The 18085-nt window shown below is 55.5% G+C and overlaps 1 protein-coding gene across 6 annotated transcripts in view; it reads left to right on the forward strand.

Moving 5' to 3' along the window:
• The window catches only part of KCNQ4 (potassium voltage-gated channel subfamily Q member 4), an 81420-nt gene that overhangs the window by 35874 nt on the left and 27461 nt on the right, over window positions 1-18085 (forward strand). For 5 of the 6 annotated variants that reach the window (XM_032802683.2, XM_075060728.1, XM_032802685.2 and 2 more), the window contains exons 2-9: window positions 5496-5586; window positions 7409-7535; window positions 9415-9590; window positions 10486-10611; window positions 10723-10833; window positions 11575-11670; window positions 13864-13952; window positions 17778-17933. In XM_032802683.2, coding sequence (XP_032658574.1) covers window positions 5496-5586; window positions 7409-7535; window positions 9415-9590; window positions 10486-10611; window positions 10723-10833; window positions 11575-11670; window positions 13864-13952; window positions 17778-17933 — 972 coding nt within the window. The remainder of the gene's footprint in view (window positions 1-5495; window positions 5587-7408; window positions 7536-9414; window positions 9591-10485; window positions 10612-10722; window positions 10834-11574; window positions 11671-13863; window positions 13953-17777; window positions 17934-18085) is intronic. The other variant, XM_075060729.1, reaches the window with a different exon arrangement.

Below are 18085 nucleotides of genomic sequence, written 5' to 3' on the forward strand. Positions count from 1 at the left end.
ACCCTTGCATGTTAATACATGATTGGTAAGTGTAAAATTTTATGTTCCCGTTATCTGGGTAGTACTGACTGCTTTGGAGCAGGATTTTTCTGCCTTGAGGCAGAGGAAGAAAGATAGTGTAAAAATTCAGGCTACTGTGACCATGAGCAGTACTCACCCCCCGACCCCACTGGCCGCTTGTAATCTGTTAAGGGGGGTCAGCCAGCTTTTACAGGGAGAAGGGGCATGGGTTGTGTTTTGGCTCCTCTTCGAAGAGAGACTGATAACAAGGAGGCTGGTGCTACTTTGCCTCAGTCCATTAGCTCCAGATAGGGAAACTGAGATTCAGGGACGTGAGTCTCCCAAGGTCCCTGCGATAGCTGAGACTAGAACCCAGGCCTCCATTAGACATCTGGCAGTGCTCTTGCCGCTAGGCCACACTGCCTTAGAAGGGCTATTGCTGGGCTGCTGCGTGCCCATTCCCTCCAGCATGTGAGGCAGGGGGCTGGGAGAAGTGAGCTGCCCCAGGGAGAGAGCCGGCCTAGCCAGCGTCCCCTAGCAGGAGCAAGGGGACTCAGGGAGCAGCAGATTATGCTTATTTGCTGCAGTTCAGCCCCTGCTCTGCTGTTCTGTTAGCACAGCTGCCTTGGAGCAGATTGCAAGGGCCGGTCTAGCCCTCAGCAGGATCCACCTGCATTCGGTGTTTGTCTCCTGCTCCGGCTCACGCTCTCTTTCTTCACCCAGCCATTTCTTTTAGAAGTGATCTGAGGCAGCCGGCTTCAGACTCAGGGAGCCCCAGGGTGAGTTTTGGATCCTGGCAGTGCTTTCAAGTGGACTGGAGCAGGTGTATTGGGGCAGAAGCCGGAAGCCCTGTGCCCGCAGCTGAATCTAACCCCCTGGCAGAGCCAGCTCAGTGCGAGCTCTCTCAAAACCTGCTGCTGGACTCACTCCAATAGGGTGACCACATGTCCCAATTTTATAGGGACAGTCCCGATTTTAGGATCTTTTTCTTATAAAGGCTCCTATTACCGCCCACCCCGTCCCGATTTTTCACATTTGCTGTCTGGTCACCCTACATTCCGATAACAGTAACTCAGGCTTATAAACACCATCTTTTAACCTATCTTTCCCAGAAAGGAAAAGCCCGCAGGGCTCCTGGCAGCCCCTGGGCTGTGATATGGGACCGATGCCCTCACCTTCCTGCCCTTAGGGAAAAGTCCTATGATCCTGAATCGAAAACGCTCCCCTTTCTATCAGTGCGTTGTCCTAGAGAATCCCACTCCATAGGGGGTGCTAACAGAACCCCACAGAGAGACTCTCCTTCTCTCTTGGCTTCTGCTGGCAATCAGCTGCTTTCTAGAGACAGCTGTTTGGTGTCGTGCCTAATACAGACTTTTCCATAAGGGGGAGAGGAAACCCAACCAAACCCAAACACTTGAGAGGGAGATTCCCATGAGCCCTTCAGTCTGCTCTCACGGAAGCCAACAGGAGTTAAACACGTTGGGAAATTCCATCTGCAGGGACCAGGCAGGTGAACGCAGAAAGGTGCTTTCCGTCTCTGCCTCTCCTTCGCACCCATCACAGGCATCTTGACTCCCAGATGCTCATAACGAGGCAACAGGTGAATGGCTACGGTGTGCGCGAATGCTGTCTACACAGGCCAGATCTGCAGGCACAGAATCAGCTCCCGGCTTGGCCGGCTGAACGGAGTCTGAACCACCTGTGCGAGGCCAATGCGGGGGCAGAGGCTCGAGGTGGGTGGAGTAATTCGGCCTGCCTGCGCTGACTCTCCCGTGGGGAATTCTGTCCTCACCTGAAACGCCCCCATCCTCCTGCGCGGGAGGAGACTGTTACTCATGAAGGAAGTGGTTGGAGACCAGGCCTGCTCGTCAGGACTCCTGGGTTCTGTTGCCAGCTCCGTAGCTGACTTGGCCCTTGTGACTCTGGGGAAGCGGCTCCATCTCCCTGCGCCTAGGTCTGTGAAACTCACCTGGGGTCAGACGGCACTTTGAATCCTCCAGTGACAGAGCGATAGACAGGCAAAGTAGCGCTTCCCCCAAACATGGCCAGGGATTCTATCCATGCACACCTGCAAGCCTGGGCATGCCCCAGGCTGCCCTCTCTGCTTCCCCCTGCCCTGACCCCCAAGGAAATCAGGGGATTGTACAGCCCAGTAATGCTGCTCAGTGCACTGTTTTACACACAAATGCACGCAAGCCTGTCTTTGACCCAGACTGTACAATAAAGGAGAATCCCAGGGTTGTGGTCAGATTAACTCCCCTCTGCCCACAGGGCCGCCCCCCTCACACCCTCTCTTCCTCTCTGCTACGGGCTCGGTTCATCCTCCTCCCCCAGCATGCGCTCTCGTTTGCCCAGGGATGGCGTGAGAAGCATGTTGCCACAGTGCAGGGGGGTTCTTAGGACCCTCCCCAGGGGACGCCGGAAAGTCTTTCTTGTGATTAACGTACTGGCCCGACTCCAGCACTTTTACAAAGCCAGAATATTATTGACTGGTTTCATTCTTTGTTGGCGCTCAGCGCTTTCCTTGGCTGCCATTTGGGGTAATGACTTGAGGATTCCCTGGGCTGTTTTGTGTTAGGCTGCTCAGAGAGTGTGGGACTGCAGGATCCGGCTTCCTGAGACCCCCAAGATCCAAAGTGAGTGAGTGCACGGCAAATGTGGCTGCAGGAAGTTAAAAAGATGTGGGATTTGTCTTTGTTTTAAACATAAGCTACTTTGGAGAACTTTTTGTTTACAGGTAGTGGTGTCTAGTGGGTACAGCAAGGGACTCCGGACTCCTGGGTTCTTTCCCCAGGTTTGGGATGGGAATGTGGTCTAGGGGTAAGAGAAAGCGGCTGGTAGGTGAGACTCCTGTGTTTGCCCCAGCTCTGGGGAGGGAGTGTTGTCTAGGGGTTAGCGCAGGAAGCTGGGAGTCAGGACTGCTCAGTTCTGTTGTGTGCTCTGCTGCAGATCCATTGTGTGATCCTGGGGAAGTCCTTTCCCCGCTCATGCCTCAGCCCTTCTGTAAAACCAGGATAATGTTTATCTGCAGTGCAGGGTAGTTTGTGAAGCTTAATTAATGTTCATAAAACACCCCTCCCCCCACAAATTAGTGCTCTAGAAAATACCAAGCGTTATTCCAGTGGAAAGAAGCTACGCTTTAAAACAGTGAAAGGGAGGGCACCCAGGTCCCTTCCCCCCCACCCCCAACTAAAGTTTTCTCCCTCGCTCAAGGGACAGCGTGTGTCCCAGGAGCCCATGGGCAAAGGATGCCTAGAAAGGCAGATAGAGATCGAAGGGGCAGCTGAAGGGTGCCACCTGGCTAGGATCCCACATTTAGGATGCAAAGGCCCCCAGACCCCAGTGTTAAATGCTGAGCTTCTCCTTGCATAAAGCTCAGGATATTTGGAGCTCTGGTCCCCACAGCCGGGAGTGGGAAAGCAGAACTGCTGGGGCCATGCAATGGCAAACTTGAGTTGGTCCATTTCACAGGCTTTCTCTGCCTTTCAGGCCCCCGGTTTTGCTAGTGCCCATCGGCCGCACCTAGGTGCTTCTCCCCTTGGTGGACCTGCTGCTGGTTACATCTGCTCTGAACTTGGCCCCGCGTCATTGCTTGGAAACCAGATTTGTTTGCCCCCCAAACACAGCCCCCTGGGTGCCATGGTGATAGGTTGGAACACGAGCATCGGACTGCCGGCTACAGTCTGAAGGGGGTGGAAATGTTGACCAGGGAGGCCTAGCCGGGGCATGTTCCGAAGGGGGAAATCCAGGCTGAATGCAGTTTACAAACTTCCCAGGAGTGAGATCTGCTGGCTGCAGGGTCCCGAAGGCAACGATGGAAAATTCCCCCCTGTCCCTTGAGACTCTTTGGCCTGGAGAACATGTTGCAGGGAATGATTCTGGGCTAGCCCTGAGGAAGGACTCAGGGAGCGAACGGGTCTTTCCCACTTCTGTCTTCATTGGGTCTCTGCCTAGGGCATGTTTCAGATTGGAAAAGGAGCCACAGTTGAGTTACGGAAGAACAGAACATCTGGAGAATGTCTCGGCGCCCCACCCAGGTTCCTCGGAAGAGGCCACACGGAATCTCTTAATGCTCCCTTGATTTGCGCTCTGGGCTCAGCAGCAGCACCCCAAACCCCCAGCCTGGGTCCCTTGGTCCATCTGCTGTAGCTTTCAGAAGCAGCCTCCTGTTTTCCCCGTGCGGCCCACCGGCTCCCCTGCTCTCTGCTGCCATCTCGGGGCCACGCGTGGCCCCTGCAGGTCAAGCCGGTTTGTAGAAGTTTTGCTGGGGCCAGTGTTCGGCAGGCAGCTTGGTGGGGTCGCTGAAGAGCTAACGAGCCCATCAAAGCAAAGGGGAGGTCTGAGGGGGACCCGTTCTCCATGGTAGCTTGAATTAAGGGAAGACACCCACCTCAGCTGCCTGGGATGCCTGTCTCGTACAATGAGGATTTTATTCTTCAGTTGACGTCGTGTCTAGCAGCTCCTGCCATGGACCATGCTCGATGCTGCACAAACGCAGAGCAAATGACAGTCCTTGCCCCAGACAGCTTCCAAGCCCAGTATTTTAGCTAAGGATGGTAAAACTTTGCAGCTCAGATTAGCATTTGGGGTTGAAATCCCCTCCTCCTTCCCCTCCTCCTGTAGTACGAAAGAAGTGAAGCCTTGAACCGTTCTGAGCCAGTATCCAGCCCCCAGCCCCAAATCACCTACAGCACCTGTCCCTTGCTGTTTTCCCCCGGCACCTTCCCCCCGAGTGGGGGAGCTGCTGTTCACAGGGACCGCTTTGGTAGCTTGTCCTAGAGGTCCTTATTCCAGCCCTGGTGGCGCGTGCCTTTGGCGGGCGCCTTACTGTGGGTGAGAAGGTAGAATGATGCTGCCATGTATTGGAGCTGGAGCAAGCCAGGCCAGGGGTCAGCTGTGAGGGGTTGGGTCTCTCGATCCCTCGGGTCCTGGGCAGGGCACCTGGCAGGAAGAAACAATGTGTTGGTTCTGAACCAGAATCAAGGCGTTGGATTACACCCCGCTGATTTTGGATTGCACCCCGCTGATTTTGCCCGTGCTCAGCTCCAGAAGCCATGCTGTTGGCAGGCGAAGACCTGCCAGTCTTATGCGGGTGCTGCTACATGCTAGTGATTTGATAAGCCTCAGCTGTCCTGGGTCTAATTCGGGATGCCCTGGTCTTGCAGGTGTTACCAAAGTCTGGCTGGATGATGCAGCTGGTTCTGGCACACTTGGTACCAGCTGGGCATTTGGGATAGCTGGTGCCCATGTGGGACTGGTGATTAGGTTGGGTGGCTCAGCTGTTTGCATCTGCCTGAAATGCCAGAATGCCCTCCCGCCTCAGCAGTATCCAGTCACCCCAGAACGAATGCAGAGCAGCAGAAGGTCTGGCCATGGGAAGCTGGCAGCTATGGTGGGCACCGGGGCTGGAATGGACTCTGTCTCACCACACCTGCTATAGCGCCAAGCTAATGAATCAATGTCTGCTAATCTGATCTAATCATTTGTTATTTCAGATTCCTCCTAGTCTTCAGCTGCTTGGTGCTGTCCGTGTTTTCCACCATCCCAGAGCATCAGAAACTAGCCAACCAATGTCTGTTCATCCTGGTAAGGAGGGGACTTTATAAACCTCTCTAACCTCATCTCCTAACTAGCCGTGTGCTCCCAGTTTTCACACCATGGCTATAGCCAGGATGCCTTAGGGAATTCTTTCATGTCCCATTAGGAGTGGATGTGAACTGAGGCCAGCGTCAGCATACAGGAGGGGAACTATGGTCTCTCCTACGTGCAGCAATTGCTCCAGTTTAGCTCCAGGGATGATTTTAAATTTGTTCAGCTTTGCATGTGGACACTCTTATCTGATCACTTGAAACCTGGCTTTCCTTGCTGGTGTAACTTGCACGTGTGAATTACAAGTGACATGGGTTTGCACAAGATGTGTGGCCCAACTGGGGCTCAAGCTGAAGAGAACCCACTCTGCAGCCTCCTCCATTAGGCCAAGCTGCCACTGCTCTCATTGCTGCGAGATGTTTGCAGGAGTGAGTCAAAAGCAGCACAGTGTAGCTGCACAATCTCCTGGAGGATTTTGAAATGGAGACGCTCCAGTGGAATGTGTCTGGGAAGCCTATAGCCAAATGTACGGACATGCAAAAAAACAACGGGAAAGGGAGGGGGAAAGAAACCTAAAAAAAGCAACTTTCCCCCAAACTGTCAGAAACAGCTGACGTTGGATTTCTCTTAACTGTGATGGAGACTAAATTAGGAAGGTCCTTGTGACTTTCTTGCTAGTAAGCAAAATAGGGGCTGGTGTGTACAAAAGGTAGGAGGCAAAGCAGTACAATGCTGACAGCGGAGGAAAATTACCCATATATATTTAAGCTGGGCACATGCAGGGGGAGCAGGGCGGCTCCGAAAGGCTCCACAGTTGAGGGCTCCTGGCTCGTCTCCTTGACTTTCACGTTGAACAAGGAAGCGTGGAGAGGTTTGCTTAGCTGCTCAGCATTGAAGCTCTGGTTTCCTAAGGACCTGAGCCAAAACCCAGTGAAGTCCCTGGGAATCTCTGCATTGATTGGCATGGGTTTGAGGTTGGGCCCTGGTAAGGAAGGGACTTTATAAACCTCTCTATTCCTATCTCCTAGCTAGCTGGGTGCTCCCAGTTTCACCCTCTTCTCACACCAGGGCTATAGCCACAGTGGCTTAGGGAATTCTTTCATGTCCCATTCACACTCTTTCTCCGAGAGGCCAGCACTTATCGCTGAAGAGTGAACCACAGATCATGTTTCTCCGAGGCCCCTGTGCAATCAGATCTGGGGTTTTGCTCTGGTCACATTTCCGGCTCCCTCCAGCCAGAGATGTTCTAAAAGGAGGATCTCGCCGCTGCTCAATGGCTCCATTATCCAGCATTAACCCTGTGAAGTTCCTGTAAAAACTGCATGCTCTACGGCTGATTTCAGTCCACACTCGTGCTGAGGGTGCCTGAGAACCACCCGGGCAGGGGAAGACTTGAATCCAGCACCAAGCCTTGCAGCAAACACCCACCTCCTCCTCCTCCTCCTCCTCCTCCTCCTGAGAGAGTCTTTGCTGCAAAACATGGGACCAGTGGGGCCGGCAGGGCTGGCCCTAGCACCGAGAGGGATCAGTTATTAATGGGAAGGGATTTTAAATTTAGGAGGCAGGTCTCCAGGTCTCTCTGCCCTCTGCAGGCTGCTGTTTCTGGCTGCAAGGTCTGTTCGAGTTTGTCTAGCCGGGCAGGGTCACCTGGAGGATGCCTCTCCGCAAAGGGAGTGAGGAGCCAGCTGACCCCGTCAGGCGTGACTCAAATGAAAGTTCACACACAGTTCCAGAGACTTTTACAGGCAGCCGCACTCCAGGCCCTCCCAGATTAACCAACCCAGTCTCTCTCTCTCTCTCTCTCCCCCGTCCCTGGCAGGAATTTGTCATGATTGTGGTGTTCGGCATGGAGTACATCATCCGCATCTGGGCAGCTGGCTGCTGCTGCCGTTACCGGGGCTGGCAGGGGCGGTTCCGCTTTGCCAGGAAACCCTTCTGCGTAATAGGTACGTGTTGGCAAGGAAAGCTACCCGATGCACCCTGTGATGCTCCCTGTGGGGCACCCAGGGGTGCCCCGCAGGGAATTGCTGTCTGCACTCATCTCTAGGTCTCCCTGGTTATCAAAGGAACTAGAGATGGGAAGGGCATCCTAGGTCTCTTTGGGTCCGCTTGGAGGCCATGGTGATGGGCACATCAGCAGAGCCTTGATACACAGGAGAGCCCCCTAGTCCAACTCCTTGCAAGCTCTCACGGTTACCAAGCCAGACAGCCCCATGGCGCCCTCAGGAGCAAAGCCGAAAGGAGATGGGATCAGAATAGGTTATGCCCGGGGTTATGGAAGGACCCAAAAGGATGGAGGTGCCCAGGACTCTGCTGAATTTTGGAGCCTTAGACTCCCTTGAAAATCCCGCCCTAAGAGTAAAGCGCCCCAAAATTCAAACCCCACCCCCTCAAATCAGAGTGCGGTGAGGGGGCCGGGCTGGGGAGGGGGAAGGCAAGGCAAGGCAAGAAAGAGCAGAATCCAAATGTCCCCATCAGGGGCACTGGATCCAGAACTTTTGGGAAGTCCAAGTTCAAGTCCACATTTTTCCCCAGCCTAGTTAAACCCTGTATATGAGTGTCCTGCTCAGTGATGGGGTGTGGGGAGACCTCAGAGTGGCTGGAACCCAGGCCGCATCTGGGGAAGGACCTGATGTGGATAATTCTCTGGACAGGGCCAGCTGGGAGTAGGGTGGAGTCTTTTCTCTGGGGCTCCTGAGGCTTATCCCAGTGTTTCGGGAGCTGGCAGCAGGTCTGAGTTGGGCCGAGTTCTAGAGAAGAGCAGTGGTTCTAGGACCTGATTGGGTTTAAGATTTCAACTTGAAGTGGGCTTGAGGCAGGGGGTTCCCATTCCTGCCCCATCCATGCCCCTTAGGGGTGGTGCTGGTCGCTGTTCGGGGGCAGGCAGGGAAGGGTCGGTGGCTTTGATCAATGTGATTGGAGGGACACAGGGTCACATCCAGAAGGGGAGGGAGATGCAAAAGTGGAGAACTTCTGAAGAGGACAGCGGGATGGTCCCCCTCCCTCAAATGCCTGGTGGAGAGAGCTCCTCCAGCCCAGAGAATAGAGCGAGGCACCATCACTGCTGGCACTGTCCTACGCTAAGTGACCAGGGCGAGGGGACCAGCCAAGGAGGATATTCTTGATGAACCCAGTGGCCTTTCCCCTCACTCTGGGGTATTATCAGCTGTGCAGTCTGGGCTCTTGGAGGCTGACTCATTTTCAAAGGGCAAATGGTCATGCCAGGGCAGTCTGGGGAGAATGGAAATCTCAGGGCATAGGCAGGGGGAGGGACCAGTGATAGACTCCCCCCCTGCCGCTAGCCTCAGAAGTGGTCTGGGGGGATGTCTCCTTGGCAGATGTGATGCTCTGGGGTTGAGACCCATGTGAGCTCCTAGGCAGGTGGGCTGGGATGTATCCTGTGCTGGGCAAAGCTGGGATCATAGACTGTCAGGGTTGGAAGGGACCTCAGGAGGTATCTAGTCCAACCCCCTGCTCAAAGCAGGACCAATCCCCAGACAGATTTTTGCCCCAGATCCCTAAATGCCCCCTCAAGGGTTGAACACACAACTCTGAGTTGCTATCCCTGCCACCCTGCTAGCTAGCTAACCCCCCATCCCTGCCAACCTTCTAGCCAGCTAACCGCTCCCCTGTCCCTGCCACTCTGCTAGCCAGCTAACCCCCATCCCTGCCACCCTGCTAGCCAGCTACCTCCTCCCCCATCCCTGCCCCTCTGCTAGCCAGCTAACCCCCGTCCCTACCACCCTGCTAGCCAGCTAACCCCCGTCCCTGCCACCCTGCTCGCCAGCTAACTCCTTGCCCATCTCCCTGTGCTCTGGGTCGCAGATTTCATCGTGTTCATCGCCTCGCTGGCCGTTATTGCTGCCGGCACGCAGGGGAACATCTTTGCCACCTCGGCGCTGCGCAGCATGCGCTTCCTGCAGATCCTGCGGATGGTGCGCATGGACCGCAGGGGGGGCACCTGGAAGCTCCTGGGCTCAGTGGTCTATGCCCACAGCAAGGTGAGCTGGAGGAGGGTGCGGCCCAGGGACAGGGCTGGGTTTCAGCGTCGGTGCCACGGGAGGCGGGCAGTGATAAAACAGGGCAGAGCTGGGCACAGCATGGACTGGTGCATCCAGCTTTGCCACTGCCGCTCAATCCTGGCTGAGAGCCCCGTGGTTTACCCAGGCCTGGGCTCCCCACTGCCCTGACCTCCAGCACCCCTGCTAGTCCAGTGCTCCCCCTTTAGCCCCGCACGGTGCAGAAAGGTCTGGACTGGCTCCTTCTATGCCCCCCGTTACTAGTATCTGAACACCTCATAGGCTTGCATGTATTTAACCTCACAGCAGGGCTATGAGCCCCATAGTCCCAAGGGGGAAACTGAGGCACAGAGTGACTTGTCCAAGATTGCACAAGGGTATCTATGGTAGGGTAGAGACTTGAGCCCAGTGGTCTCCCTAGTCCTAGGAGGGCACCCTCATCACTGAGCCATCCTTCTGCTTTTCCCCTGTTAACCTCCTACGTCTCCCCATTCATTTCAAAACTGACCCAGCCCCCCTCTCCCCCATGGGCTCACCCCAGTCAACCACGCGGAACGTTCTCCTCCAGTCACTTAGCACCGGCGGCCTCTCTGTGCCTCCCCAACGCGCGCACAGGAGCCTTCTCCTCTGCAGTGCTGCTGGGTGGGATCAGCTCCACGTACCTGGTCCCTAGGAGCTCAGGCTGGCAATCTGCCCACCCCCCTCCAGTGCTCCCTGCCATTGGATCCTCTCTGCCCTTTGCCAGTAGCGAGTGGGGCTGCGTCTGGGGCACTCTGCAGAAGGGACATTGCATCGAGTTGTGTCGAGTATTGGGGCCTTCACCCCCCTCCTCCCCATCTCGGCTTTCATCCCCTTCCCTCCCGTCTGCCCGTGGCAGGAGCTAATCACGGCCTGGTACATCGGCTTCCTGGTGCTCATCTTTGCCTCCTTCCTCGTCTACCTGGCTGAGAAAGACGCCAACACGGAGTTCGCCACCTACGCTGACTCGCTCTGGTGGGGCACAGTAAGTGTGGCTGCAGAGCCCCCCCTCCCACGGGGGGGCGGCATGGGCTAGGGGGCGAGGGGGGGCGAGGAGAGCTCCGTCAAGGCCTTTCTGTGTTCTCTCCCCCCGCAGATCACGCTCACCACCATCGGCTACGGGGACAAGACCCCCAATACGTGGCTGGGCAGGGTGCTGGCAGCCGGCTTTGCGCTCCTGGGCATCTCCTTCTTCGCTCTGCCTGCCGTGAGTAGCCTCTTGTGGCATCCTGGTAACACCCGGCGCTGCCAGGGGGAGTGGGAGCCAGGCCTCGGGGACCTTAGGAGCTCAGGCTGGCAGCCGGGGCTGCTCCGGAGAGGGCATACAGCTGCAAGTACCCTCCCCGCCTCAGTGCTCCTTAAAGGGTCACTGCCCGGTGGGTAAGGCTCCAGAACAGACCCTGCCATGGAGATGTCATTGGTCATTCTCGTCCTTCATTTTCTTTTCACTTTCCTTCTTTTCTTTCCTCTCTTCCTTCCTATTTTCTCTTTTTGTCCCTTTTTTCCTCCTTCTGTCTCTCTCCCTCCCTTCCCTCAAGAGAAGAGCAATGCCCTACCACGGCACCGCAGGGACGGTGGCACCCCATAGCCCACCCTGCCCCAGTGTCTCCAGCGAGGGACTGCGGGCTCCCAGCTGATCTCTGGAGCTGCCAGGCCCCTGTGGGAGGAGAGATGGTCTGGCAGAATCAACAGAGTCCTACTTCGGATGGGGGGGAGATCTCTTTGCTCCCTCCCAAAGAGTGGATCGTCCTGCTAGCCAGACAGGGAGCGTTGGCGAGTTTGGGCTCTGAGCAGTCTGTGCTCATGCCGGGGTGACAGAGGGATGCTTCCTTAGGACCCCGCAGGCCTGTGGGGATCAGATTGTGTCGTGGCAGTTTGTCCAGCTGCCGCATGGGGCCAGGCAGGTTCTGGGTCTTGTTTCATGCACACTGGCCCCTTTCTCCTGCAGGGGATTCTGGGCTCCGGCTTTGCCCTGAAAGTCCAGGAGCAGCATCGCCAGAAACACTTTGAGAAGAGGCGGACGCCGGCAGCGAACCTGATCCAGGTACGGTGGGACACTTGCACATCTTCCTGGGGAAACCTCACCCTCCACCTCAGTCCGGAGTCACTCCACAGCTCTGCCGATGGCCCTCGAGCTCAGTCTGCAGGTTGCCCCCAGCTCTCCCAGTACAGCTCTGCGGATGCCCCTCAATCCACACATGCGGCCTGGCCCCTCTGCTGTTCCCGACTTCCTCTCCCCCATATACACACAACTCCACCAGTGCCCCTCAATCTGAGCATTCAGCCCAGCACTGCCTGCTATCCCAATCTGGTGCCCCAAGCCCCCACACTTCTGCAGATCCCCCTCAGCCCAGTCTGCAGCTCCACAGCTATCCCAATCCTGCATTCCACGCTCTCTGCCCCGGCTGGTAAGGCTCTGCAGATCCCCCTCAATCTGCAGCCCCCCTGCTCTTCCAGCCTTGGGCTTTCCATGCACACAGTTCTGCCAGAGCCCCTCCGTCTGCATTTGCACACTTCAGCACATCTGACATGTACCTTGGCGAGGGTCTGCCGTGCCTGTAGCCGAGCCCCCGCCCTTGTGGAGAGCAGCCCTGGCAAATCAGTCCTCTTGTCTAGATCAGCTTGCTAGAGAAGTGAAACTTTAGAATCCCTCCTTATCTCCCCAGTTCAGAGAACAGGCGCACAAAAGGAAGCCCCCGATGCCCCTTGTCTATCTGCAACTGCCAGCCAATCAGCTGGCCCCGGCTTTCACAGCTCCTTGGCCCTCTGAATGCAGCCCTGCTCCTCCTTTCATCTCAGCAGCGGGGAAGGAAAAAGCCTGACGTTAATTAATGGAGCTGGGCACGGGGCGAGACAAAGGGCCCCACCTGCCTGTCCTCCCGCAATACAAAGCAAGCACCGGGACACGCCGCAACCCCCCCGCTCCCGCCCCAATAACCCATCGCTGCCCGGCATTCATCAGGCGCGGATGTGCCGTGGGTGCAGATGGGAGGCCATGAGGTCTCCAGTAAGGCTCCCCATTGTGATCGCTCCTTAATTAATGGCACCAGCTTCTTGGGAGTGTTACCTAAAGCCTCAGCGAGAGGCTAGCCTGGGGGGCAGGTAAGAAGAACAGGGGGCCTGGTTCTCCACTCCAGCTATGCCAGTTTCACTTCAGCATGTCTGGCGCGGGCAGAGCTGCTGCGGGGACTATGCAGGGCTGCCCGGGGGGGGACAATTTGCCCCAAGGCAAAGTGGGGCAATTTGCCCCAGGCCCTGCAGGGCCCCCATGAGAATATAGTATTCTATAGTATTGCAACTTATTTTTATGGAAGGGGCCCCCAAAATTGCTTTGCCCCAGGCCCCCTGAATCCTCTGGGAGGCCCTGCAGCTATGTCCTGCGCTGTCCCCAACTCGTGCCCAGTGAAGCCCCAGGAGAGCTTCCCACTGGCTCTGCTTTCCTAGCAGTCCCCGCAGTGCCCCTGGGAGGGAGCGGAATTTGTCCAACTCTAGTATTATAATGACCAAGGGGATTCCCCCCCACACCCCACTCTTTCCTCTGCTGCCCTCCGATTGGCTGAGACACAGAACCCCCAAAAGGCCTCCGGGTTTGCGCTTGGTCTGTCTGATCTGAGCCAGTTCGATTGTTCCCCAGCCCACAGCCTGGGCGTCCGGCTGGGGCAGAGGCATTTGCACCGTCCAGGGACAGGGGCTGCTAATGCACCCGATGCACCAGCAGCAGGAATGGGGTCTGTGGCTCAATTGGCTCCAGGTGGCAGCAGGAGGTGCTGACTCACGGCCTGCAGCTGCTGTTTGCTGCTCGGGCAGAATTGGATCCCCGCATCGAGGTCTGTTTAAGGGAGTGGGGTGGAGCTGGGACTGAATTTTGATGCCCTCAGAGGGCCTGTGGGGCCAAGCGCAGCTCAGGACAAAGCTGCTATGAGATGCCAGGATGAGAACTCCTGCCTGCAGCAGCCGACCTAGATCCTGCATCACAGAGCGGGGCACTGCGAGCTCCCACGTGCACAGCTGTGCCCAGCCACCTCTGGCCTGACCCTGCAGCATTCACTACTATTCCAGTCCTGGGCTCCCCATTCACTCACCCACCAACCCCTTAGCATCCCTTGGCACGGCCCTGCCAGTGCCCCTCGGTCCTGCCAACAGCACCTCGCTCTGCACTGCCAGTTCCTGCCGTCTCCTCTATGGACACCACCAGCTGTGCCATGTCTACCACACCATCCCTCTCTCTCTGGTGCAGGCTGCCTGGCGCCTGTATTCGACAGACGGGAGACGAGCCTACCTGACCGCCACTTGGTGTTACTATGACAGCATTCTCCCATCCTTCAGGTACGTGCCACGCCACGCAGGTGACCACAGACCAAGTGCTATGGGGGAAGAGGAAAGGGTGGTCCCTGCTATGTAGCAGTGGTTTCCTCCGAGAGAAGTGGTGTATGCAGGGCTCTGAAGGTCAATTGCCTCTGTATCTGTTGAGGGCAAGTGGGAGCAGGATTCGGCCCTGCCCACTGGATGACCCAGCTGGGCTTGGGAGCAGCGTGGATGTGAGCAGCTTTGCCACAGGAACTGGGTACGTAGCCTGGTGTTGTTCATCACCACCTTCCCCGCCAGCCCTCTGGCTACCAGGCACAGCAGAGGTGGTCGAGGTGCCTTTTGCTGCTACAGAGGCTGGATTCCCATTGCTCTCCCCAGAAAAGCTGGGGGGTCACCGAGGCAGGGTGCAGAATTATCCACCATGGGTGTTGATGCAGGGAGAGGGACGAGTCCTGGATTAGCTGATGGGGTTAACTCTTTCAGCGTCATGACAGATCAAAACTCCAGAGCCAGTGCACCCCGATCGCTCTCTGGAGATGCAGTCTCTCTAGAGACAGCCGTGTGGGAGAACACAGGAACCTCTGCGCCTTGACAAGTGGTCACGTGACCGTGATGCTCAGCTGCACTTCCAGAGAGCGCAGTTTATCAGAGCGGGTGCCATCAGGCATGTATGCCACAGCCTAATGAGGCAAGATGCCACCGGCTCACCCGAAGCATGTGCTGTGGGCTTCTAGCGGTAGAATTCCTAGTATCCTTTTTGGGGAGGAGAGTGGGAAAGTGGGGCCCGGGCTGGACCCTGGTCTATGATTCCAGATTTTGAGGCACCCCTGGAGCTGAGATGTCAAACGCTGCAAGCCAGTGTCGGTTCTCCCCCGTTTAGACTGGAGTCGAACGAGAGCCGTCCCACTGAAGTTGGTGGCATTGCTCTGGAGTAAACTGGGTGTAGGTGCGATCAGAACCGGGCTCAAGGCCCCTATGTTGGCTTGATGGTCTGAGACCTGAAACGCGGTCAGGCTGAGATTTCTGTTAACCCTTCCTGTGCCAGCCTGCCAGCCCATCGAATCTGTAAACACAGCCCTGAGGACCAGAATTCCTTTGGACAGGAATTAACTTAACTTAATGGTGGGGTGGGAGGGGGAGGAATAGGGGTGCTTGGGTTGCCAAATGAAGGTTTTGCAGTTAATAGCTTCCCCAGAATGGAGCCCCTTCTCATTAAGATGGTTTGGGAGCGGGAGGCGGAGCTGGACTTTCTATTCAGCCCATCCATACAGGGGGAAATCAGCTTTGCTCTCCCCCATCATCCTCTGTCTTCTGCAGGGCACAGGGGTGGGATGGAGCGGCTGCTAAAATTCCTGATTTCCTCCTCCATCATCCTCCATCACCCCCAGGGGCCACTCCTTTGGAGACCCGCGGCCACTGCATCCATCCCAGCCTTGCCTGCTCTGTCTCTCTCCCCCATCCCATAACGTTTCCCAGATAAGCTGGAGCCCTGCTGGTGATGGGACCGAAGTGGACGGATTCCTCTGGTGGCTGCTGTTGAAATTAGCTGGAGCTGGGGGGATTGCTCGGCGCTCTGAGACCTGGGCTTGACTGGCTGCAGACCAGCACCATTGTGTCACCTGTGGGGAGGTGGAAGGGCAGAGTAGGAAAGACGATGTCTGCGTAAGGGAGGAAGGAGGTGAAGACCCTTTGGGTATCCATGGACGCTGCCTTCCCTGTTAAATTGACCCACCTCCTTTGCTCTTCCCCCTGCATCCTCTAGGAATACATTGTTGGAAGGGGAATACCGGAGGCCTCTGATGCTAAGAAATAGCGTTGTGTAGGGAGACAACACCTAGAATCGTCGTTGCTTCTGGATTGTCCAGTTGTGTCCATCCACCACGTATCTGTGTTGCTGGTCTGTACAGGGCAGGGTCTGGCTCTGTGTTGCCAATTGTACAGTGCGAAGCACACTGATATTGGGCAAATAATGAAATGGCCTCACTTTACACTAGCATGCTTGAGTCAGGGAAGGAAACGTCCCCCCTCCTGCCCCCGAGCTTGACCCCCTCTCCTTCTGCTGCTGACCATGGATTTAGGTTTGTCTGCTTTGTACTACAGTGGGTGGTTTTGTTTCTTTGCCATGACCCTTGGTTTTATTTTACAAAGACAGAATTCTTCGCAGCCTGAAACACAAATCCCTCAATTCCCAGCAGCACCGCGACACAGAAATTAACCCAAGGTGCCGAGCTGCAAAGAACTGCCATCCGTTAGAATCCCCATTAGCTTCTCTGTCACTTCTGAGCCCGTCCCGTTCAGAAGACTGTCTAGTGTGGGGGTTGTTTTTAAAGTAAACAACAGCGGTGAAGCCCAGAGTTGTATCCAAACTTCCCCAGAGTTCAGCATCTCTCAGGCATAGGCATCGTTTAAAGGGGCCAGGGGAGGTGGTGTGTCCCCCACAACTTCAAGCTTCAGGCAGGCACAGAATTTGTCCTCCAACATGAGGCCCCATTGGCCTGACTGGAGCTGCCCCCCCAAATATAGAAGTCAAACTCTACCTATGCTCTCATGCTATTTTGCAGTTTGAGAGAGATAGAATGACCCTGTGACAGGACAGTTCAAGTCCCTGCTCTGCCACAGACTTCCTGTGTGAGCTTTTGGCATGTTCCTTAGCTTCCCCATGCCTCAGTTTCCCATCTCTGCCATAGCACTGTGGTGTGGTGAGGATAAATACCTGGAGGATTGGGAGGGACTCAAGAACCTAAGAGAGACAGCCTACAGAAGGAAGATGCAAAATGCTGCCAGGTCTGCCAGTCATTCAGTGAGTGGCATCAAGACACCCGGAGGCCTGACCAAAGCCCTTTTGAGATCAACGGGAGTCATTCCATCGCTTTCAATGGGCTTTGGATCAAGGCTAGAGTCTGTAACATCAACTGTATCATGTTAAAACGAGATCTTGCCCTGCAAGCTCAGCTTTGTGCTCTAAGGTGCATGATGTGGCCCCCCCACTGGCATAAGCAGGGCCAGACTTCTACATCGGGTTGGTTGCAGGAGAGAGTATTAGAAACGGGGGCTTCCCCCAGCTCCCTGACAGTGGATTTCCAGCAGTGCAGCTGCTTCTGATTTACAGCTGGGGTGAGCAAGAACTGCATCAGGCCCATTTGTTTCATGGCATGATTGATGTCTCTGTGCAAAGGGTCTTCTCAGACATGCAGCATGAGCAACATGTCACGGTCATCTGAGTTTGTGCAGAGCACTGAAAAATCGGGACAGACCCAACTGTGTCTGCCTGCAGCCAAACCCCTGAAAAAGTGGTGGTACTTTCCCACCTCTGCCCACTCGTGACAACACGAGACACCACTCATTGTAGATTGTGAAAATCTTTGTGACTAGATCATTCCTCTTCTTTCTTGTGATATACCTAACAAAGGTGACATTTAAACTGCTATCACTAGGTTTCAGAATAAACAATTCATTGAGCTAAATGGGGAAGCTCTCTCAAAGCTATTGTTTTAGGCTGTCTGCAGACTCAGGCAGACATAGAATCATATTCTTTCATGTCACATTTTGAAGGATATCTTCACCACCATAAGGCTAGAGGCTTAATTTTTTTTTTTAAATTAAAGCTGAGATTGTGGAGCACAGGAATGTACCAGCCACCGCCCCACCCCAGCTATCATGAGCTGGCCCAGTTCGACCCCTGCAAAGGTCTGATGGAAGCTGCTAAGAAACTGTCTTTAAAGTCAGGGAGGGGGGTTGCTTTAAGCCTGCCTGGATCCCTGCTTTGTTCATTCATGTGGCTTTGATTTCTTTTTGCCTTGGAAGGTTTAATTTCTCCATGTTTTTATTTGAACCCACCCCCAGAGAGCTGGTCCTTATGTTTGAGCATTTGCACCGAGTCCGCAACGGAGGAGTTAGGAATTCAGAGGTGAAAAGGTTGCCTGACGGAGTCCCACCGCCATATCACTCCTTCACCTCTGGCCAGAAAACCATCGCCCCTGCTTTTTGCTCTGGGGAAAGGTAGGGTGCCCCCGGCTACCGCTCCTTGGTGTGTCCTTTGTCTCTCCCCCACCAGTGTTGGCCCTGTGCGTGTGTGTGTCGCCAGCTCTGCTACTCTCCTCCTGTCTCCTGAGCGTGGTTTGGCTTTGTCCATGTCAGTGGCAGGTGTACCC

Source organism: Chelonoidis abingdonii, chromosome 25, assembly GCF_003597395.2.
Source record: "Chelonoidis abingdonii isolate Lonesome George chromosome 25, CheloAbing_2.0, whole genome shotgun sequence".
Lineage (NCBI taxonomy): Eukaryota > Metazoa > Chordata > Testudines > Testudinidae > Chelonoidis > Chelonoidis abingdonii.